The sequence below is a fragment of the Homarus americanus genome, unplaced genomic scaffold (genome assembly GCF_018991925.1).
Source record: "Homarus americanus isolate GMGI-L3 unplaced genomic scaffold, GMGI_Hamer_2.0 scaffold30535, whole genome shotgun sequence".
NCBI lineage: Eukaryota > Metazoa > Arthropoda > Malacostraca > Decapoda > Nephropidae > Homarus > Homarus americanus.
Genome location: NW_024732440.1, coordinates 2727001 through 2751956, shown reverse-complemented (window position 1 = coordinate 2751956; position 24956 = coordinate 2727001). Strand labels below are relative to the sequence as shown.

Here is a 24956-nt window from a genome sequence, read left to right as displayed (position 1 = left end):
ACTCTGGCAAATATCTCATCGGGACCTGGTGACTCATTAGGCTTTCGTTTGTCTATTTGCTTACTAACATCATTACTAGTCACTACTATCTCGTTTAATCTATTTTCTTCACTATCTCTGTATATAGTCGGTGCCTCGGGTATCATGTTTAAATTTTCGATGGTGAAAACTGTTGAAAAATATTCATTCAGAGTATTGCTCATTTCTCCATCGTGAGGTGTGGAGGCTGGCAGCGGGCTCTTGCCAACCACAGTATAGCGACAGCACAGCTGGCTGGCTCCATTCCCGACAGCGCTATACACCGCTCACGCCACCTCCACTTATACCTCCATGGTGTCAGGTGTCAGGTGTGGGTGTCAGTGTGTGTGATGTGGGGTGTATGTGTGGTGTGGGAAGGGTGTGCGTGGTGTGGGATGGGTGTGCGTGGTGTGGGATGGGTGTGCGTGGTGTGGGATGGGCGTCTGACTAATTAAGCCTTAAAACACCGCCAGTACTTGTGAAATAGGAATCATATATTAAATCATAATACGGTAAAACTGACTTTCATTTCAGAAGAGGCCCGACACCACCTCGAAAAACACAAGTTGATTATGACTCACAGCACGGCTTCGTGTCTTACAAATCTATAAAACATTTTCCCAAATCTGCGGACGGTAGACACGACGATGATGTGGTTTACCTCAAGTTTAGCAAAGCTTTTGGCGGGGCCCCCGGGAAGGACAAACATGGAGAATGGAGACATTACACTGGAGGCTAAATTCTAAACTGGGTTACAGAGTGGTTAACTGACAGAAAGCAGAGTCAGCAATAGTGGTAAATAATGCGACTGGAGTAACGCTAATATTTATCATATACATTAACGACATAGGGATAGGAATTGACAGCAACATAATAAATTTGATGATGTCACAAAAATAAGGTCTATAATTGAATCTGTCGAGGACATAGACAAATTATAGGAAGATCTAAACAAACTTTAGTGAGGACTGAAAACGCCAGAAGAAATTTAATGGGATAATGTAAAGTTTTTAAGGCAAAGGAATGGAAATGGAAGAACCAACTATCAGCCGAACAACGTTGATATAGAGAAATCCGAAAGTGAGAAAGATTTAGGGGTAATAATAAGAAAGGGCCCAAAACCTAAACAACAATGCATTTATGTACGAAATAAGGCTAACAAAGTATTAGGGTTCATAATTACCTAGGAGCGATAGCAACAGGATAATAATAAATATATTGGATGCCCCTCAAAATCGAGGATGGCCGGCCCTAGGGCCACCTAGGCTTGAATTTGTTTAAGGTGTAGAAGCTGCCGCCAACACAACAACCGCACCCTGAGTTAACGAGCTGCATGACCCAGTTTCAAGGAGTAGTCCGAGAAGACCGGACAGCTCACCAACTGCACTGGCTCTCCATTACCCCGGAACACGATTAACATCCAGGTCCCCAATTGCTGCTGGGTGGACAGAGGCAAATGGCGTAAAGAAACTTGCCCAAAGTTTCACCCTGCCCGGGGATCGAACCCGGGTCCACTCGCTTGCAAGACGAGCATGCTGACCATTACACCACAGGAATATCGATGTTATCTTAGAACTATATCTTGCGTATGTGAGACCTCACTTGGATTATCCGGTTAAATTTTTGTCAATACTATAGAATGGATACGGATTCCCTAGGAAGCATTCAAAGAAGGGTAACAAAGTTAATCCTAGACATCAGGAACCTTGAATATAAATACACATTAAGAAAACTGAATGATCGACGTGTGTAACATGAAGTCTGGGTTATATTAAGGAGATATAATTAAGGTAGAGCAGTACCTGTAATCTACACAAGTAAATTAATAGGCAAAAATGTTACCCAACCTTAACTACTTTCTCGGAGCTCAAAGTTCCCGCCCAGAGTGATGGGCCTCAACTTGAGGCTCAGACAGCTTTTTATCAAGTTCTCAGTACTGACTTATCTATGCAGACTACAGGTTCTGATATATATTGCCAACACCGTTGTGCTGGGAACTTGGTTAAAAGCTGTTATATTATAACCTCTTTATCTTTCTCCATATCCGTCAGTACATCCTTTTATGAGCCCCATGCACTAGGAGAGGTAATAATGAACAAATTTAAACTGTGGCCAGTTGTAAAAACAAAGCATAGCAGTGGTTAGACAAGATGAATCGAGGGAGGAGGGTATCAACCCCAAGTAGACAAACATGTTTTCCATGTTCGAGAAGTTGTACTTGGCTTGAACAGTATGAGAAGACTTGCCTTTATATTTAAGGAGGTAAATGACCGACAGACTAGAGTTCGGGGAAAAAATTACAGCTGGTGGTAAACGGCTGCACTGTGTTATGAATTACAGAATGGGAAGGTACAATAATTTTCTCGATTCAGGGTTAAAGAACTCCAAGAATACATAAATGTTTGTGAAGTGTTAAGTCCCTAAGTAAAATACAGTAACTTAACTCTGAATATAATTTCATCTTACTCAAGGAATGGATCACATTATCTAAAGGTTAAGTCTTAAATCACTGTACCTTAGGCCTTAGGGGATAATTCACTGTCTTCTGGGGAATTAAAAGCTTTTCTTATGTTAACAAAACCTACGATGAATGTTAATTGTATTTTTGAAGTTAAGAAATATTTAAAATAATGAAATTTATCCCGAAATACCAGAAACTGTTTATAAAAATCGTGTCATAAAGTGAAAACAGTGAAGACAGACCTCGCATGCCGAAAATTACTGGATGGTCAGGTGAGTGGCAGGTATGGTGTGGTTTATTAAGGTAAGGTGTGGTTTATTAAGGTAAGGTGTGGTTTATTAGGGGCCATAACCGTAAAGTTAAGTTTGGGAAGGTTGAAAATTATACCTCATTGGTTGATGGATCGTGAAGTAAGATTTAGCTAACTGACTGACCGAATAACTGACTAACAAACTGACTGAACATTGACTGACTGAATTACTGATGGTTAAATAACTGACAGACTAACTGAATAACTAACTCAATGAATGAATAACTTACTGAATAACTGATCAACTGATATTTCTACCCACACCTCAAATCTAATCACCTTCCCTATCAATCACCCAAGAGCTCTTCACTAATCACCCAAGAGCACTTCACTAACGTATAAACACAACGTACTGAAATAAATCCCATCAATCAAGTACTTCTGTTTACCTGTATAAATATATAATCTATTTAGTACTGATAAAAGAGGAAACTTATAATCTAAAACAGACAACGATGTACAGTACTTGTATATCCTTCACTATGAAAATATTCGAATTAGATGATCTTTAAAGAAGTGTTTTGTATCACTTGGTTCACTTGTGTACTGGAGGCCTAGACTAACTTTTTATTAACACTTTTGAAGCAGTTTTAAAGTTATGTTTCAGGAACGAGACTCGGCCGGGTGTAGTTAGTCACACGGAAGACGTATTGACCAAACCCCACCAGTAAGCGAGTGTTCACGTGGTCAAATACTCTATAAAATTCAAAAGATCAATTCATAACAAATTTCAAGATCCAAAAGTCTCCGAGCTGTTGTGTTGTGGCGAACGAGAAAGTAATTACAAAAGTATATTTCCAAGGTAAAATATGAAATAGTATAAACTGTTAAAACACATTAATAGATAACTTGAACAGCCAACAGCAAATCATAATTATTTGTTGCACAGGAATCAGAGAGTTACGATAACAATTTACTCAAATATCCTTGGTTGTAAAATATTACGTGGCGCGGCAAGGTAATAAGACATCAACAGTTTGTACAGCAACTCTGGGTGAGGAGTGAACCGAGTCTTAAGGACGCGGGAGATACGGATCATTATCGTTTGAGGAGGACCGTGAGGAAAGTACCACCTAAAACCACAATGGTCCTCCCATCCCCGCGGCCATTGTGAACATAATCAGTCACGGTAACTTTCGGTGTCACTTACCATTGACAGGATGAGGCAATCATCCATTACAAGGTGTACTAGTCTTTTAGAGAGCCCGGCCCCAAGAGCGCCTGGCCCCAGGAGAGCCCGGCCCCTTGAGAGTCCGGCCCCAGAAGTCCCCAGCCCCAGGAGAGCCCAGCCCAAGAGGAACTGGGCCCTAGATGTGCCCGACCCCAAGAGAACCCGGCCCTAAAGAACCTGACCCCAGGGGTGCCCAGCCTCAAAGAGAAAATGGCATCTTGCACCAAAGAAATCCCGACCTCCCAGGCCAAGAGTATCCAAGCCTACAAATTAGACAGCATTAACACGTAAGTTTCTTGTTAACGTATAAGATTAACAATAAATTCATTTTATAAGTCTATTACAACAAACATTTATTGTCCACAGATGTAAGATTATACAGTATTACCATATAATTTATGTAAACACACTCATTCAGGTTAGTGACAGTTGACTACTCCACGTATAATATTCATACACACTATCAACACGAAGGTCAAAATAGTAGAGCGAACCTTCTTGTGTGACAACTGATAAAGCTGAAACAAAATTCAGGTTTTACATGGTCATGCCCCGTGATGACATGAAGGTACCGAGTCTCATGGAAGGCGACCAGAGGCCAAATTCATGTCAGGTCATTAGAATAAACTTCAAACCTACTGACCTATGTACTATATTATACACCCACACCGAACCCACCAAGGTCGGGTTAGGATGATCCTAGTTTTCTCGTATTCTGTCGACTCCCACGCTCGCCCAGGTCACGGTTACATATAAAGGTGGAGCGGGTTAGGTATATCTCCTCCAAGTTCTTTGTATTTGCCATTCTCACCAATGTGGCAAACGCTTACAACAAAAAAGTGAGCGTCATTGCTGGGGAAACCTATTCTGGAGTAGTTTTCATCGCGCGTCATTGTTGAGGGCCGGGCGGTGTAAGAGGGCTGAAGGCTGGGTGGAGGAGGTATGCACACATGGCTAATAAAACTACATCCAGTATGCTGATGGATGAAGCGGCAGTATGTCTGGTACGAGGATAACGTTTGTTAAGTCAGAAGGAAGTTTTGGTCCAGTGTTAAAACTATATCAAGCTATCTATAACACACAGACACACACACACAAACACACACACACACACACACACACACACACACACACACACACACACACACACACACACACACACACACATACTAAAACTAATGTTACCACTAATAACAACTTTAATCTCGAATGTTATGAGACAATAAGTAAATGCCACCAATGTACAGTTGCGGACTCTTCCACGTTGAACACCCGGCCAGACGACCAGAGAGGTAGAATCAGCTGACGATCTGGTAACAGTGTGTGTGTGTGTGTGGGGGGGGGGGTTGGGGGGGAAAGATGAGGGAGTTCTTGACTTGCGTGTTGCATTATATAATCATATTCTATTTTATATATTACAAGGCAATGGAAGTAGAAGGGATTAATATATTTGGAAATACGTTTTTTCCAGTAGTATTACAATGTTTGATTTTTTGCACTGCAAATGGTCATTTTTAATCTAAAGTTCGAGGCCAGAGAAACACGTGATCTTAACCTTCCCGCACCAAATCTTAGTAAGAATAACATGGGAGAACAGGAGTCAATGGTTGATGTTGACCAAATATTTAATTATAATACCCATTCTTATAATAAACTTATCTTTCGAGGATAAGAGTGTTACAATAAAAAAATAAGTATGGAAAGTTGTATTACAACGTGAAATGAAATGAAACAAGTAGTGATTGTTATCATAACAGAAAATAAAATAGTCACTATTATTAATGAGAAAATAAAGTATACAAAATTTTATTAAATTTTTTCACGCGGAAGTATGATAGACGACCTAGTGAAAGCGAAGCTCATGAGAGGTGGCTAGATTTTTGTTTTCACAAAGGCTGTCCTAATAAGTGACGATATGAGGTTGGACTTGGGCTCCAGAAATCATCAACAGAGGAACACCGTGCCAGCAGACTTGTCATGGTTTGTCAGTATTAGGCACTGGACCTTTGGAAAAGGCTTGTTTTCACTGACGTAAATTCTTCACTTTAGTATTCTGTCCACCTACCTCCTTTGTTGATAACGGCATTACGCAACTACACATCATTGGCAACTATTTGTCAGTATCTTTCGTAGCACCATACCACTAGAATCACCATATTAAAACGATAAGTGTAAAGAGGTCATTTTGGTTTACCCTGTGCGAGGCTAGGTCGAAACGTGACTTACAACAGTATATGGTTTTATTATACGCTATTAATGCTTTCATGAAATATAATGTGCATACAAGAGCAGTTGAATCACCTGAAAATGTGTATCAGCTTAAAGTTATATGTCGGATTTGGAAAATAATTATAACTAAGAAATTGGGCGACATCAATCATTGACTGGCACCTGGTTTTCCCATACTGTCCTTACCCAAGGAAGGGTAGCGGGGAGGTAAAGGTTACGTGTTTCTTTGGCTTTGGAGCCCTAGATTAGAGATAACCAATTACTGAAAATACGTATTCCTATACCAGAATCATCTCTTCCACTTCCATCACTCTTTTGTGTGTGAAATAATATATGATTATATTATGCAACACGGAACTCAAATACTCCCCCATCTTTCCCCCTCCCTTCTCCCTCCCACTCCACCGCGCACACACACACACACACACACTGTTACCAGCTCATCAGCTGATTCTACCTCTTTGGTCGTCTGGCTGGGTGTTCAACGTGGAAGAGTCCGGGACTGTACCGGAGTTCAAGGTTGTGGGGTCGAACTAACTAACCCACTCTGTCTAAGCGAGGTATACTGCCACCTGATACTCTATAAACACACGGGCGAGGGACAATAGGATGGCTCTTGTTATCAATAGTTCGAAGGAAATCATTGGTATATGTCCCACCCGGAAATCAATATACTCCTCAATGAAAAACGTGCTGCTTTAACCGCCTGGCAGAACAACCCTCAGTCTCGAACCAAAGCCGATACCTTCCACAAGAAAAAAAGCGGCGGTCCAGCGCGAACTTCGCATGCGAAATACAATAACTTGCAGATCAACACAAGATGCGCGATTTTTTTCAATTCCACTAAAACATTTTATGGGCCAATAACTCATGACACAGCCCCCGCTCATCCAACAGTAACTCCCGAATTAAGGATGAAGAAGGCATCCTTCAGCACTGGAAAGAGTACTACCATTTGCTGCTTACCAAAACACCGACGGGAATGTCCTGACAATCCAGCAGGTCCCTCAGCATCCACAGCTGACCCACCTCAGCTATCCTCCATCCCTGGATGAAGTAGCTACTGCCATCAAACAGATGAAAAATAACAAAGCCTCAGGGCCTGATGGAATCCCAGCCGAGGTGTATAAAGCAGGAGGATCTCTGCTTACCAGCCATCTCCACTCTCTCCTGGAGAATATATGGGAAAAGGAGGAAATCCCCCAAGCTATTAAAGGCACCTCCATCATCAATATTTATAAGAACAAGGGAGACCGGTCAGACTGTGGCAACTACCGCGGAATCTCGCTGCTGTCCGTAGCTGGCAAGATTATCGCCCGAGTCCTCCAAAACAGACTTCTTCCTGAGGCGGAAAACTTCCTCCCAGAATCGCAATTGTGAGGCAACTTCACGATGGCATGAACGGCAGTGTCCTGCACAATGACACCAAGTCTGAGTTCTTTCCTATCCAAACAGGGGTTACACAAGGGTGTGTACTGGCACAAACTCTCTTTTCCATTTTCTTGGCTGCCTTCCTTACTCGTGCCAATGCCAATTTAGCCGGTGGGGTGGACATCGAGTACCGGATGAAGGGTCTTTTTAACAGAAGACTCATCCAGGCAAGAACAATGGTGTCTACAGCTTCCATTACTGAACTTCAGTATGCAGACGACCTCACCCTTGTCGCTCACACTGAATTCGTCCTAGAGGAGATCCTGACCACCTATGCAGATGCTTATGCATACTTCGGCCTTGAGGTAAATGTACTTAAGATTCAGATTCTCTTTCAGCCTGCCCCTGGTTCAGCCACACTTCCACCATCCATCCAGCTTAACGGTACCACCCTCTCCAAAGTTACCCACTTTCGGTATCTCGGCTCCCACACCTGCCCACCACCGCAGACATCGATGAGGAGATTCAACATTGAATCAGAAGTGCATCTCTATCAATAAGCAGATTCCGCACCCATATCTTCAGCTGTAGGGAGCTGAAATTATCTACAAATTAGCATGTATATCGAGCAGTGGACCTCCCCACCCTGCTCTACGGCAGCGAGACATGGGTCACATAGACTATGTCATAGAGGAGGCACCTCAATGCACTTGAAAACTTTCACCAACGTAGTCTATGTTCCATCCTCCGAGTTCGCCAGGAAGATGAGCGAACAAATGCCAGTATTCTTGCTGACACCAACTGTAGGAGCATTGAGGTTACTATTATCCATGAACAACTACTTTGGACTGGCCATGTTACCCGCATGGACGTTAGTAGACTGCCAAAGCAGCTACCTTACAGTCACCTGACGAATAGTAAAAGTAACGCTGGCGGGCAACTGAAAAGGCATAAGGATAGTTTTAAGAGAAACCTGAAAAATTGCCAAATCGACCCCCTAACCTGGGAGACGATTACTCCACACCGTAACGCTTGGAGGAGCACCACACGAGTTGTCAATACTTTCGAATTAGCCTGACGGCAGGCCGAGTCAGACAAGTGTCAACGCCGGAAAGACGCTGCCGCCGCCGCTCCCACACTAGATGTAACCCTCCACAAGTGCAACATCTGTGAGCGACTCTGCTGGTCCCATATCGGCCTCTCTAGTCAACTCAGAACTCACCAACGAAGGTGACATACTTAATAACTCCTATCATTTTATCATAGCTGGATGATCGTCATACTCGATTCCGGTGTGACAGCAAAGTAGTAGTAGTGGTGGTGGTGGTGGTATTAGAGATGGTAGTGATGGTGGATATGGTGGTAGTAGTGATGATAATGATGACTGTATTGATGGTGATGGTGGGTTGCCCTGGTAGTCCACTAATAAAACAAGCATATGTTCAACATCCCAGTCTCTACAAAAAATGTAAAGTCACTCATAAAAACTAATTGACACCGACTACATGTTACGTTATATATATATATATATATATATATATATATATATATATATATATATATATATATATATATATATATATATATATTTCATTTTTAGTCCATATAACACGCGGACTTTGAACATATAATCAACGACCCTCACCAGCCAGAACTCGAACCCTCGACCTAATGCATGGGACCAGGGAACGCTACCGACCATACCACAAGAGCACTAAAAGCAGTTCTAGATTATGTGATATTTCACACAAAGCCTGTTCATCGAGCTGTAGGCGCCGTGAACCTCTCATTGGGAACTGCCCGTGCTGCTTATGTGGATGTCAGTAGCATTTTACCGAATCCAGCTGGTATGAAACACGAGGTACCATGTATTACTTCATTTTTAGTCTATATCACACGTGGACTTTGAACATATAATCAACGACCTCACCAGCCAGGTCTCTCTCTCTCTCTCTCTCTCTCTCTCTCTCTCTCTCTCTCTCTCTCTCTCTCTCTCTCTCTCTCTCTCTCTCTCTCTCTCTCTCTCTCTATATATATATATATATATATATATATAAAGAGGGGTGTATTAACACTTTGATGACGATGGTTTAAGTGTTTGAGAAGGTTTGATCCCTCTGCTTATTTACAGTATAAACTAAGAGAGCTATAACAGATATCACAGGTAGAAGGCAAGGATGTGGTAGACTGGACTGTGCGAAATGACTCCTAAGAATGTAAGTCAAGCGTCATTTGCCATGTTGTAATTCTTTACCGGCATTTAGTCCACACACAGTTGGTAAAAGTGAAATTCATTCTTACAAAAGACGTAAATTATAATATCCCCATCATTAAGTGACGTTACTCACACCGCAGCTTCCTCTCCTTTCAAGTCATTCTAAAGTTCTCTTTCCAGTATTATCTTTTTTAAAGAGAAAATTAACTATTTTATTTTTACACAAATTCACTGTGGGTGATTCTCGTCCCCGACAACATTTCCAAAGGCAACAAGAGCCATAAGTGATGGAGTGTAGTCATGTGATCGTTGTGTTCGGCTTGGAACATGTAGAGTATACAGAACGAAATACTGTAGGTAATGTTCCTTCTTACTGCCAGCACGAAGCACCCAACTCTAGATATTCTTCCACAATCGTTTTATATTTTGAGGATGAACGCCTGCAGCACTTCATAAAGATTGGCAGAATACTATGAGTCTTAAAAATGTCAATGGCAGCGGCATCGTTTTCAAATGCAATGAATGGTTTACCAAACTGAGATTGAACGCCAGTACCAAGCTAAAATTTGAAATTCTGAGGATGTTCTGGAGTATTACTGACACCGAGAGCAACACTGATTGGTTAGACACAGGAGACATAGTCATGTGACATCGAGGGCATCACTGACTGGCTGGACATAGTCACGTGACACGAGACTTAAGGTGATTGGAGCTTGAGTCAAATGGAAACGGTGTCTCACGCCAAAATGTAAGTTTCTGAGTGAAACTGAAATCCAAAATACTCGTAAGATGTAATAAAATGGTTTTGTTTTCCTCCTCTCCATATATAAACATAAATATGAAGTTCCGTGGTCGACCTTTTCCCAATCTTAACTTCGCTTTACCATTACCTAATAAACATATCAGAAAATTTACATTAATAAAATACCAGAAAAAGTGGCGGACCCCTACTTAACTTTTACCGCAAGTTGCTTCCTTAGGACCAAACTTCATAAACAGTGAGTGTCACCCATGAGATCTGTATAGGACTTTACCCATGATAACTGGGTAATACTCTATTGAAGGTACTATATATATTTCTTGGTACCAAAATATTACACAATAAAGGTGGATGAGCTATTGTCACTGCAACTATGTTTTGAACTATATTTTACTATCCTACTTAAAATCCTATAAACTGGACAAAAAATTAAATAACGCCATTTTTACTATTCTTTTATACGAGCTGTCAATGGCAGAAATGTGAAATAAAATGTAGCAGTATGTAACGGAGCCTGTGGGAAGGAACACCCCACCTGGCGCCTCTCTAGTATTACTGGCAAGGCGGCACTGAATTTGGCCTTAAATACTAACCTTAGACTCAAACCCCTAGGTATTACTGGCGTACATTTCCTTCTTACAGCACAAGATAAACACAGTCAACATCAAGTAACCGGATAACTTCTTTCTGGCCCAAAACTGTTCGAACACAACACAAGTAGTTTAATCTGGCCAAAATTATATTCGCATACCCAAAGTCTCGTGTGTTATATTAAATCGGATTAAATTACAACGCTTTCTTGGTTTTCTAGGTACAGTCACCCAAAAAAGTCCTGTCGCGAACCATGAACCCCGAGATTCAGACTCTTGAATCCGAAGCATTTATGGACAGAATAATGTATCAGTGACTACTGCTTCGGGTTCACGAGTCTGAATCTAAGGGTTCGTGGTTCGCGACAGGATTTTTTTGGGGTGATTGTACCTGAAAATTCGCTCCCATAACAGAACATAATTGCTTAACCTATAACATAATGTCGCTTTTCCTGTTGAGTGATCGTTAGAGAATGTGACCTTCCTTGGTGACTTACAAAATAATCTTGTTTCTTCTAGTCACGTTGATTCAGCTCGGTATAAGAACTTACCTAATGAACCTACTCTGTTGATATGTCTTCCCAATCTCATACTAATCTAACTAGGGGATTGGAACGTACCTGGAGGGTTTTATCGATGATTGGAATGGGTTCTGGTTTGCACTGCTTGGCCACGGCGTCAGGAGACCTACTGATGGTGAACTGCTCCATCTCCCCCTGGCGCATAGGAAAAAAGGATAAACAAAAATAAATATGAAGCGATGGAACGAGAAGTTAACACAGTTTGAATCACAACTGAGTAACACATTACGAACTAAGGAAGAGAAGTGTTTGATTAGTTAGAACCTGACAGTTGTATTATGTATATACTAACGAGAAGGAACATGGTAAAATGATAAAACTTGATAGAGAAATTTTAACTGAAAATTATGCTACGTTAACTGTTAATACAAACACACACAAGTAATAGAAGCAACTATGTTTTATTCTTATACATGAACATTATAGATGCACTACATTAAAACCTATAAAGTTTCGTCAATTTGCATTTTCAACCAATATAGGTCTCGAGTTGAGCAATGTGTTTTCCGATGGTTCAGACAACTTTAAGACACTTCTGCTATGATGTTTCCGTCGCAAATTACCTAACCCAACCTCCTGACGTCATAGAAGAAGTGTCATACAATTGTCCAAACCATCGGAAAACACATTGCTCAATTCGAGACCTATATTGGTTGAAAATGCAATAATAGCCAAAAGTTTTAGTTCAGAACTTACAATACAGAGCAGGCAACGATGACGAGGTCTTACTGAACACACACAAAGCAACATGTAAACTGACATAAAAAGCTCACGCGAGTAACCTATCTCAAAACAGCCATTCACAGTGGACTTTTTGACAAACGTTAATTTCATTGGCTAAGTAAGTCTAGAGTAAAGCCTAAAGGAACAGATTCTAGGAGAGGTAAAAGTAAATAGCTAAAGTGTTACTAGCTAATCAAAACACAATAATATTAAATAAAAAACACAGAAATATTAAAAAAAAAAAAGAATACACAGAATGGTTAGTGAATAAAAACTAAAGTATTGACTCTTGGTAAACTTGGAGTAAAAATTCAGGTCTCAATATGAAAGTCAAAGCTCTACGTTATGAGTTTTAAGAGAGACAGTTTTATGGAGTAACTTGTGTGAGTTTTACGAGAAGGTAATATATTGATGACGCTTGTTTTAGTAATGTGTGTGTGTGTGTGTGTGTGTGTGTGTGTGTGTGTGTGTGTGTGTGTAAAAAGTGAAAAAAAAAGAACCACATGAGTTGAGGGGAAGAAGAGGGGGAAGGGGCCATCACTGTGGAAACTTGCTCATCACGGTCAGAAAAGTGAAAGAAGGGGCTTAGCTGTTATCTTACATACTGTATATAAAAGCCCTGAACCCGTATCACGTGTAAATCATATAAAAGGTCAAACTATCCTTGTAAAAAAAGACTATTGAGTTGTGATACGCTATCTATCTATCTATCTATCTATATACGTCTCTCCCTCTCTTAAAAAACATAAACTAAAATAAAAATATAACACAAAAAGATGGATTTAGCAACTCCAGAGAACTATTAATTTTCTAAGTGACGCTAACAAGTTTGGTGTTATTGGCATGTTTTCACGCCCAAATAATCGTGACAAATACAATCACATTTTTAATTGGAAGAAAAAATCTGGCGTAAGAAATATCCCACACATCCAGGTGACGTAATTTGAGGAAGATAAAAAGAGAGATTTTCTGCCATGAATATTAAGAAAAGAAAAGAAGCTATTTTAAATTTTTAGTGTGTTTGTATATTATTATTATAAGGTATATGAGTATTGTAAACTTCCCATATACATTTACGTCGTTTAAAATTCTTGAAGCAAATTTTTACCTGAACATAGATTTTAATTAACTCAAACGGTCATGGTAAGTTCTGTGGGTAAGCTAAATACCTCTGATGACGTTATACATAAACACGACACACAGATAATTTTACCTAGAACTTTTGAACATAGGACAAGAGATAGGGTGAGACCTCGCCTGATTTACAACCTAGAAAGAACTAAACTATACAACACAGGTCTTTACATACAACGGACCATAACTAATCTACGCTACATGACTCGTTGCCAAATTCACTGTCGTTTATTGATGGTAACGGACGGGTCATAGATACTACATTTCTTTTTTCGTTTTCTATATATTTTTTTTTCTCCGTGAGTTTTGAAATTTATTCTTTCATGAAGCGGAGTTAGGCCACGAACACTTGACATACCAATGTTTACTCTGTCTCTATGTAACTATATCCACAGCATAACTCAAGAGCAGAAAGACTTGTAATTTATAGTGATAGACTATTCATCATAATAACCCCTTATAGGTGCTGTAATTTAAGGGTTCAAACATCATATGGTTAAGGGTTACAGCTTGGTAATGGCACCACTCAGTATCTACCAGTTAGTAATCTCTCACCATTACAGTCGACTACATCTTCTAAATTCGGTGGATTTGTGGAAACTGCCTAATGAACCCGAGGGTGAGAGATGAGGGAAGGTTCATGACTCCCATGGATGGAACCAGGACTCTGCTTTATGGACCCAAGTTAACCGCAGGAGATCACATGAAGTTTATTGAAACATTAAGGGTGATGGGTGGTTGTGTACACGCTGCTGACGACGATAATACTCTCTCTCTCTCTCACTGGGAATGGTACTCATTTGCACACCATCAATAATTGAATATTAAATTAAGTGCTTAATTCACTTAATTAACCATTCATTGACAAGAGCGAGTGAATGTATAATTGGATAAATTAATTATGAATCTAAATGCACAGGGTTAAGTGATGAAGTAAACATGGTAATTATTGAAAAAAATTTCGGGGCAGAGCATAAAACAATACTATTTACCACTACTACTACGACTACTACTACTAATAATAATAATAATGATAACAACAAAAATAACAATAATACTGTAGAATCATGGTTCATTTCCTTGGTGATTCTGCACTCATTCGCCATAACACCCTTAAGTAATTTTCTCTACTCCACGAAATGATTACAAGACCCTTAAAGAACACTACAGTTATGCCATTGTCTTCGCCACACACACACACTACTACTACTACTACTACTACTACTACTACTACTACTACTTTGCTGTCACTCGGAATCCAGCTATGATACAATGATATGAGTTATTAGGGATGTCACCAACGTTAGTGAGTGTTTTCTTTTTATTTCTAACTATACCAAGTGGTAATCTCTTCCCTCTTACTCCTGGTGTGTGTAGAACTATAACTAAATGTTCTGAAGATTAGAATTTTTTGGTGTTATCTTCGTTCTGAGGAAGTTCTATTTCTATGTGAGTTTGGTTCCGTTTATTATTCTCTCTCTGGCTGTAAAATTATTAATCCATATTTTTTTTACTAATTTTTTCTCTTAAATATCTATCTTTATGTGCCAATTACCATCAGCCTCAAATTCTCAAGATTTTATTGTAACTTATTGTGAATTTCTTAAAAGTTACTTGCCTACGAGAACACCATACTGTATAGGGAATATATATCCTTCAACTGACTTTCACCTGCATCAAGCAATCCCCCGTGAAAAATAAAACTTTTATATAAATATTTCTTTAGGAAGGTAGACTAAATCTCCATCACATGCTAACTTTTATGTATTCCACTTCTGTCTCTTGAGAGATCTTCAATTTCCTCCAGACAGCATTGAGTCTCTCCCGAGGTAAGAGGCTTAACTATCACACTCCTCTTTCTACCGGTGCTTCACTTTTACTTAGTGATATGCCATAAATTATGTTAACTTCTTTTTTATAGTTTATTTAGTCAGTTTGTCGATAGGATGATAGATACGGTTTAGCGAATGTTTATTTGTCTTCGTTGTCAAGTTATAAAGTAATATTTTCTTCGATCGTTAAGTCCGTGTTAGGGTGTTATCATACCATTACAAATATGATGATTAGGATTTTATATTAAAGCTTTATGGTAATTTATTCTTCGATCTTCAGTTAAGTGAACAGTGACGTTGACTACCGTAGTGTGGTGGTAACTCAATGTCACCATAACACACATGATGTGTTAGTTAGAATGTTTTCGTCTCTGAGTGTTAGATAAGAGGTCTATGATGCTGACAGTTCCTATTCCGGGATGTCATGGTAACTCAGCGACACTATAATAAACTGATGATAGAGGTTTAGTGAGGCTCATGACAGTGTTATTCACGTCGTCTCTCTGGGTGAACGTGGGGGCTATTCACCTGTCGGGAGCCACATCAAGCGTGATGCAGAATGGAGAGCACATGTTGAGCTTCTGAGTCAGAACTACCGCTAAGGTGCTCCTCCGTCACGGCAGAGTCCCTGAAAATATGTTTGTCTCGACTCTCCCTCTGGATATCGGGTCAGGAGTTAAGAAAAATGATCATCTTTTTTTAGATCATGCGAGGATATATTTAATAGTTTGAAATGCTTCTGTAAAATATATACATAAATATTTTTTGCTTTATTTAATGTGTTCTTCAATAAGTTAAATCCATAAGTTCCAGGTTCACGGTTTTCTTCTCTCCCTGGTCGTTACGCCTCTCACAACACTTACTAATTAACTGTCATTCCTTCATGCCTGTTTTACTCGTTCTCAATTTCATTTCTTCCTCCAGGTGGCATCATTATAATATCAGGGAATTTGAGGTTTTCAAAGGCTTTTCCTTCCGATAATAATACTTCCAAAAGTTCTCCATTTTCACACCTGAACCATCAAAGTTTCTCGCTGATGTGTTTAGCTTTTTTCTTTAATGGATTGTTGGATAAATGTGGTTCTTCACCTACTCCCGGCACGAAAAATGTCTTTAATTATAGATTTCACCTCGATGTGAAGGACATTCTTGAATTGGTTTTCCTTTGATATAATTGACGCAATTGGTGAAAGAGGTATCCCCCCACAGCAATATTTGTTAGAATAATTCTTTGCACTCAAATTCTCTTCGACGTCCCTACTGGCAGCTTTTTAAACACACAAAATGTATGGCGATACTTCTAAAGCTGACTTGTGGTGTTGATGTTTGTTCGGTGTCAGAGAGAGAGAGAGAGAGAGAGAGAGAGAGAGAGAGAGAGAGAGAGAGAGACTACTGACCTGGTAGCTCCGTCCCGGCATGCCCCCCACATACAGTAGGGTGTCCATGGGGATCTCAAGCGTTGAGCGTCGCAGCATCTGTCGACTGATCCACCGACAGTCAACGTACACCTGGATGCTGTTGTCCTCCAGTACACTGAGGCCGTGGGGGCAGTAGTATTAGCAACAGCCACAGCAGAAGTACAGCCCAGCGATACCAGCAGCAGCAGCAGCAGTCACCATCACCAAGGAAATCACCAATGAGGAAAAAGAAAGGTCGAAAATCAATTATATATTCATTACTTTAAACAGCGATCATCATCCTCATCTTCATCATCATCATCATCATTCGCATTCTGTTTTTGACGATCATCACCACTATCATTATTACCTCATTATAAGGGATTATTTTGTTTCATTGTTGGCACCACCTAAAGTTAATCCTCCATCATTACATAAGTTCACCATTTTCTACCTGCTAACACCAAGTTGTCTTGTGTTCACCAGTCCGTGTCTCCTTTTGCTGCCATAAATGCCATGTTAGTTTCTCTGTCACTTGCCATATACCTTCTTAACACACCGCTTATCATTACAAGCTGTCACGAAACCGTCATGCACTGTTACATAGCGTTACCTATTTATACAGCATCACACATCGTCACGTTCCATTCCGTATCGCCACATTCCGTCAAGCACCATCACATACCAACACTTGTAGTAAAACACCGTTACATATGGATACACCGTCACGCCACACCACCGGAAATTGCCGCACACCGTCGTATATACCACACTACTTACTACCCAAGCAATGAAAGTGAGTCCCTTAGGAGTGATGGCGAGTTAGGGGCAATGTGGATACTGCGTACAGCCTACCGCCCTTCACTCCCCCAACCTATGAAATTACGTCCCCTTTCTACGACTGGGGTGACAGGAGACTCCCCAGTCACAACAAATGAAGCAAATCGAAAATTCGTTTACCAACAAGGAAATATTTAAACAATGTCGGCTTATATATATATATATATATATATATATATATATATATATATATATATATATATATATATATATATATATATATATATATATATATATATATATATATATATATATATATATATATATATAGTCTTTACTCCTAATATACCAATAATTTAAGTCTGGTAATCAACAGTTGCCAAAACTGTTTTTATTATATTTTCGAACCGTTTTATTGTTGCACTGTGAACCTCAGTCAAAATATTTCAAAGCTTTGAAACTACGCAGGAATAACACCATTGTTTTGGGTTAGAAACAAAGAGACTGATATTTTTACCGAGTTCAATTGTTCGGCTTTTGTTAAGAGCATTGCGCAACAAAACACACGAATCCGGTTAATTGATATTTGAAATAGATAAGCTCTGAGTAATTGCTGTGCATTCTGGCATATAAAGTGACATTGCACATGTATAATTAATTGCCCCGTAAAATATATACCCGTATATATATTACAGCAATAATATACAATAACAATGTACCGGAAGGTAGTTTTACGTTCCCAGTACCTCACCAAAGACTATAAGAGTTTCATTTACTGTCGAAAATGTAAACTCCGTTTTTAAATTTCGATGGTCCTTTATTTTACATTTATTCACCTTTTGAAATGACTGTCCTTCTCCTCTCACTCTTTTCCTTGTTCTGTCTCTGCTCCCTCTCTTACTTGTCATTTGTTAAATTTATCTCCCTTCCCTGGTTTCCCCACGTCACCGACCTCCCCCATACCCACTCACTTCTAAAACAGTCACATCTCTACCACATCCACTAACTCACGTCTTGAACCCACGTGACACCTCTGTTGCACACTCACATCTCTCCCGCACTGGTAACCACTCCCCTAGCCCCCTCTCCCTTTAACCTCTACCTTCACCATACTTGTCCATTCGTCTCCTCCTAACTCACCTGGCAGACCCTTTACAACTACCACACCCCCTCCTCCCTCCATTCCTCATACATTATCCCTTTCCTACTACCACACGTGTCAAGTCCTCACCTCGCTTTTCTTCTTCCACCACTCCCATCTGTATCCACTCACTCCTCATCTCACCTGATCGCCAGCTGATGCCAATGTCCGTCGGTAAGGTTGACGTTGATGGGAGCCACGTTGATGGGCAGGACGTCATCCTCTCTTGTAGGTCCAGTGTGTAGCAGCTCCAGGCCAGTGCCCAGTCCAAGACCCAGGTATACTTCACCTCCGTAAGCCCGATGCATGATGAAGAGCATACCCTGAGACACACCACATGAGTTACTACACCACATAAGTTTGTACACCACATACCCTGAGCACACCATATGAATTAGCACACCACATACCCTGAGATACACCACATGAGTTAGTACACCACATACCCTGAGATACACCACATGAGTTAGTACACCACATACCCTGAGACACACCACATGAGTTACTACACCACATGAGTTAGTACATCACATACCCTGAGATACACCACATGAGTTAGTACACAATATACAATGTAGAGACGCAGCACACACAAAACCTGAAAGTACCGCCTCGTTTAACCTTTTGAGCTACGGTTACATATCAATGAACATAATTTACCCACATCTATTTGCGGTTACACACACACACACACACACACACACACACACATATATACATATATATTATATACCTCCTCCTACGCGAATTTTTTTAAGTGCACTCTTGTCGGCGACTTTATTTCCAGGTCCCACTAATGAATGAAGTCGTATTGGAATCCTTTCAAGGACTTTTCACTAAAAATCTTCAAGGAGAATTATTTTAAAGAAAAAGTTCCCGTCACTAATTCACTATGGAAAAGTTATCATTGAAGATAAAAATAAGCGTATCAATGACTATTTTTGTTAATAGATAAGGCTGTAGAGAACTTGTAGTCTAGCTTATTTGTCTGTCTTTGAGAAGCTATGATGTTCGTTCTTTTGTTCATTATCAAAAAGGTAAATTGTCACCGAATAATATCTCTTTCATAATGGTAATGAAGAAGTTATCGAGATATGTTCCAGAAGCCTTGGTATAGATTCACAAAAGTTCATACCTTAAAATTTTCAACACGACTGGAGATGCAAGAACACATTCAACTGCCTTACCTAAGCTATGATACAAAGGAAGATTCTCAAAGGTTCTCACATTTTATGTTAGCCAAAGTGGAGGTGTGAGATTTCCTCTAAGTGACTCAATAGAACTAAGATAAAGAGGCGAAAATCTCGTCGAACTTGCACTGAGACTCTACACATCGTTTGGATCTCTTATCTAGAGGATTTTGAAGGATCAAGGAGAGATATTTTGAGGACCAGGATCAACGTTCCCTATCTGGCCACACAAGAGTCCTTCAAGTGCCGTCCATATGGTCAGCCACAGCGCCGCCTTTCTTCACTCTTGGTAACTGGGACAGGGGACACGTGGCCACGGGACAACTGTATTTTTACCAAGTTTTCGCTAAGATTAATTACGTTTAAAGTTATAATAAATTTGTCTTTTATTGGTGTGAGTAATGATCTTTTTTTGTTTGTTGTGGTGGCAAACATTGTCTTCACATTCATTCACATTAAATTCTTACACGCACGCACGCGCACATACACACATACAAAACTATTATACATTGGTAAAAAGTGATGTATACAGAGATTAGAGTCACTATCACAATAATAGGGAGCGTGTTGGTGAGGTCGTCTGCCAGGGCCTGACGGTCCAGAATATTAAATAGAGCCTTTTTAATTTTGTGCGTCACAGTGCCGAATGAACTGTGTAATGTGCACTAATAACAAAACAATGTGTGGATGTTTGCTACCAGTATAAACAAAGAGCTGATAACTTGTATCAACAACATAGACTTTTTAGTAGTGAAAGGTAAGAAATACCTTTAATTTTCCAGGGCTGTGCATATCATCAGCGACGGCTCCGTGTGGTGACAGCGGGACAACTGTATTTCACTTAGTGTTCGCTAAGATTAACATAATTTACATTTATAATAAGTTTATGTTTTGCTGATAAAAATAATCGGCTTTAATTTTGTCGTTGTTTGTACTGGTGTCGCACCGCCACACAGTGCTTCATATTGGTGCACCTAACACAGTTCATTCCGCACAGTGATGTATAAAATTAAAGGGCTACACTGGTCGGGTCCCTTGGTGCTGAAATTAACATTCCAGTTCCTTGTCCCCTTGCAGTAAAGTGTATATACTGTCCAACACTCAATCGGTGGCCACCTGCCTGATACCGGTGTCTACCGAAACTACAATATTTTTTTTTTCCACAGGGTTGTTACTAAGGCTTAGGTGACAGCCTCAGAAAGGAGACTTAAAATCATTCCTGAAAAATAGGGAAAATTGTCCAAGTTTACATTTGAACACGACATTTTCTTACCACTCCCTGTAATGTTTTTAGTGGTTACTTTACACTGTAGTAATTTATTGATTTCATTTGTAAAACCCTGAATTATAAAGCAGTAGTTCTAAAACGAATACATTAATGGCTGCCTTGGAGATTCTTGCCACGTGACCTCACTGAGTTTGACACTCAGGTCATCCAAGACCTCCAAGGCACTGTCACCCAGGTCCCAGCAGTTACGGACCCTGTTGAGATGAAACCAAGGCAAAATGCACACTATGTTCAGTTCTTCTTGGTCTCCTTAAAGCTTGTTGCACCCTCTGCCATAGTTTCACTGTGGGAGAAGTAGTAAAGTGTTAAAGTGGAAGCACATGTTTAATCTCACACCAGCTGTATGACATCCTTCTTGGGCAACACTGTGATTCCATCTAGGGGCTTTGTGCATCTGACGAGGCTTAAGATCTCACATTCCCTTTGTACCGGGCAGTGGGAGGCGGCCAGGCTTCCCTTCTCTCGATGATGTCATTGGCTTTATGTACTTGTATATAAAAACAGACGCGACACTTTAACTATCACGACCCTCAACAAACACCAGCATCGTCTCCTCATCACCTACTCCTCACCACTCAAACACACAACACCTACTCCTCACCACTCAATAACAACGCCTACTCCTCACCACTCAAACACATAACACCTACTCCTCACCACTCAATAACAACACCTACTCCTCACCACTCAATAACAACACCTACTTACCATGTTGCCGAGGTCTGGCCTGACGGTGATGAGAATGGAAAACTCCTTGGGGAAGCCTCCAGGGTAGATGTCCCGAGTGTGCACCAGAAGCGGGCGGTTCCTCACGGCCCTCCACGACCCAGGGCGGGTGCTCGACTCCCGCCATCCGAACTTAGTGGGCTTGTAGCGCTTGTCGTGGAGGTGGAGGACATCAAGCGTGCCTGTGCAGGAGGACAGACGAGCACAGGAAGTCAAAATGGTGGTTGTTGTTGTTGTGGTAGTGGTGGTAAGGGGTGGGATAAAGATGTGTGTGGAAGTGGTAGAACTGGTAGGGGAATAACTGTATGTGTGGCATAGTGTTGGTAAAGGTAGCAAGGGGACGGAGATATTAGTGGTGGCTTACCACCACCACTAATATCTCCGTCGGACTTGTGATGGTGTTGGTGGACGAAATAATGGTGGTGGTAGAGGTTTTAGTAGTAGAGGTGAGAAGACAGAGAAGTACTATAAATATTTGGAATTCATTTTTATTTTTTTATATATGAACATGTGTTGTTTTATACTATATATATATACATATATATATATATATATATATATATATATATATATATATATATATATATATATATATATATATATATATATATATATATATATATATATATATATATATATATATATATATATATATACAAGGTACAAGTGACCTACCATTACAGGAAAAGAAGTTGCAGCGCCGTCTCTCGGTGTTGTATCCCTGACAGCCTTCAGTGTGGAGGCAGTACCTGTGAAGGTAAGTGAGATTGGTGTTATCTCCCATTCTCTTTCTCCCTATATTTCTTTGTTTTTATGTGTCTGTCTCTTTCTTTCTTCCCTTTGTTTCTATTTCAAGTTCCCCTTTTTGTTATACATGTGTCTTTTGTCTCACTGTTTATATACTACTACTACTGTGTGTGTGTGTGTGTGTGTGTGTGTGTGTGTGTGTGTGTGTGTGTGTGTGTGTGTAGAGAATCGGTATGATAAATAATTTACCACCGTCCTGCCGAAACAACGAGTGTCCCTTTAAAACGCATCTCAATTAAGTAGTTAGTCTGTCTGTTTCTCTGTTTCTTGCGTCTTTCTTTATCTCTCTCCAAACTCTACACTATCACCACTATCTAATTTATATATAACTATTAGTCTATAAGTCAGATACACCCACCTTACAGATACGAACAATCAACATATGAGAATTCTCTTTGGCTGGTGTTTGGGTGATGAAAAAGACAAGCTGGAATTCAGTGTATAATAAGCAAGTATTCCAATTATAATGGGCGCGTTCACCCGAGTCATCATAGACGCGTTCCACTCAACATTTTGTTCGTGTTCCGGCCAACCGCTTCTAATTCTCAACCTGACAACCTTTCCTCGTTTATCGTGTTTCTTTAGTTAAATAACAATAAGAGTTAGAGAATTACGTAAAGATTAGACACCTCAGCATATTTGATTTGATTATTATTAATTACTCTAACGTTAACTGGGCGGTATTAGGTTAGATAAGCGTTAGGGTGTTAAATCATCAGGTGTTATAAGTTGAGGTGCTTAATCTTTATGAGATGCGATTTGTATACACGGCTGGTTGTACAAGGTTGCCTGAGCTCCTCTTAGTATCAAACCACGACTACTTAGGATTTTAACCCAGGCCTCTACTATTGATACCAACTGTTCCGTCATCACCCACCTGAATACGTCAAATAATGCACGTAAGAACATAATTCTTAAACAAAATAATAATAAACGAAGTATTTGTGTCTTTTATAATTTTAGCGTGTGGACATATATTAAGCAGTGTTGAATTCTAGGGCCATGGATTAGAAAACTGTTCTTCATCTTAGGGTGTTCTTTAAGTGTGAAATATATGTATATAGACTTGTAGATATAACATTGTTTAAACTTCTTCTTTAGGTAAATTTTATTGAAATTTTACCTTCCCAGTTTTCTATAAGATCCTATTTGTCTTTCTCTCTCTCTCTCTTTCTCTCTCTTTCTCTAGTTTTCTCCGTGTCTCAGTTATTATATGCATGTCTCTCTCTCTCTCCTCATTCTCTCCATCATTACATTATATTTGTTCAATTCTTTTTGTATTTATCCTCGTCTCTTTTTTCCCCTCTCTGTCCGTTTCTTACGCTCTCTCTCTTCCAACATATATCACACACACACACACACACACACACACACACACACACACACACACACACACCATCACTATTGTAAAAACAAGTGAGGCTAACGTAGCGTGAAATCTCTGGAAACAGCAACGGTGTGTTTTCTGGTTCAATGCTCGGGTGATTACGCTGAGATTAGCCATAACCCTATTTTGACAGGCTGGCTACTAGCAGATTACCTTCACCGCAACAAATGGACAAATGGTACGTAAATTACATATGGAAAAAACATGTTCTATTTAATTTCTAATGTATTCAAATGTTTATTTGTCTTTCATGTTAACTTAATTTGGATTCCATGTTTAATTATCATATTGAGAAACTTGAGCAAATTATAATAACGTTTTCATGAGTTTAGTTTAGGTTTATTTAACTTTCATTTTGTTTTGGTTTTAATGTAATTTTCAGTTTTCTCTTGGACGTAAAGTTTGTATTATTATTTTATTATTTTTTGATAGTGGTATGTAGACGTATTATTAAACTTGATTTTTAATATTTCAGTAATGTTTAAAAGTTTTCTTTAATATTTATTCTTGTGGACAAATATATCGATGTATTTATTTTTTGGTTCTTTTAAAGCAAATCTTAGTATTTTTTTTCACATCGTCAGTGAAAATTTGTCAGTTACAAAAAAGAAAAGAAATATATATATATATATATATGCAAGTAAATCACTGTAGGTGCGCGTGATCTAGGTATATGCTGATAACCACAAGGAAAGAAGAAAACACGAAGTTCCCAAGCGCTTGTATATATATATATATATATATATATATATATATATATATATATATATATATATATATATATATATATATATATATATATATATATATATATATATATATATATATATATATATATATATATA

The 24956-nt window shown here is 39.5% G+C and overlaps 1 protein-coding gene across 1 annotated transcript in view; it reads right to left on the bottom strand.

Annotated features, from left to right (window-relative positions):
• LOC121868759 overlaps nucleotides 1-22666 on the bottom strand; it is a gene marked incomplete at its 5' end in the record, with an annotated part of 64702 nt that extends 42036 nt beyond the window's left edge. The window contains 5 exon segments of the mRNA XM_042369644.1: nucleotides 11746-11841; nucleotides 16793-16928; nucleotides 18858-19036; nucleotides 21900-22099; nucleotides 22593-22666. Coding sequence (XP_042225578.1) covers nucleotides 11746-11841; nucleotides 16793-16928; nucleotides 18858-19036; nucleotides 21900-22099; nucleotides 22593-22666 — 685 coding nt within the window.
• Between the last annotated feature and the right edge of the window lie 2290 nt (nucleotides 22667-24956).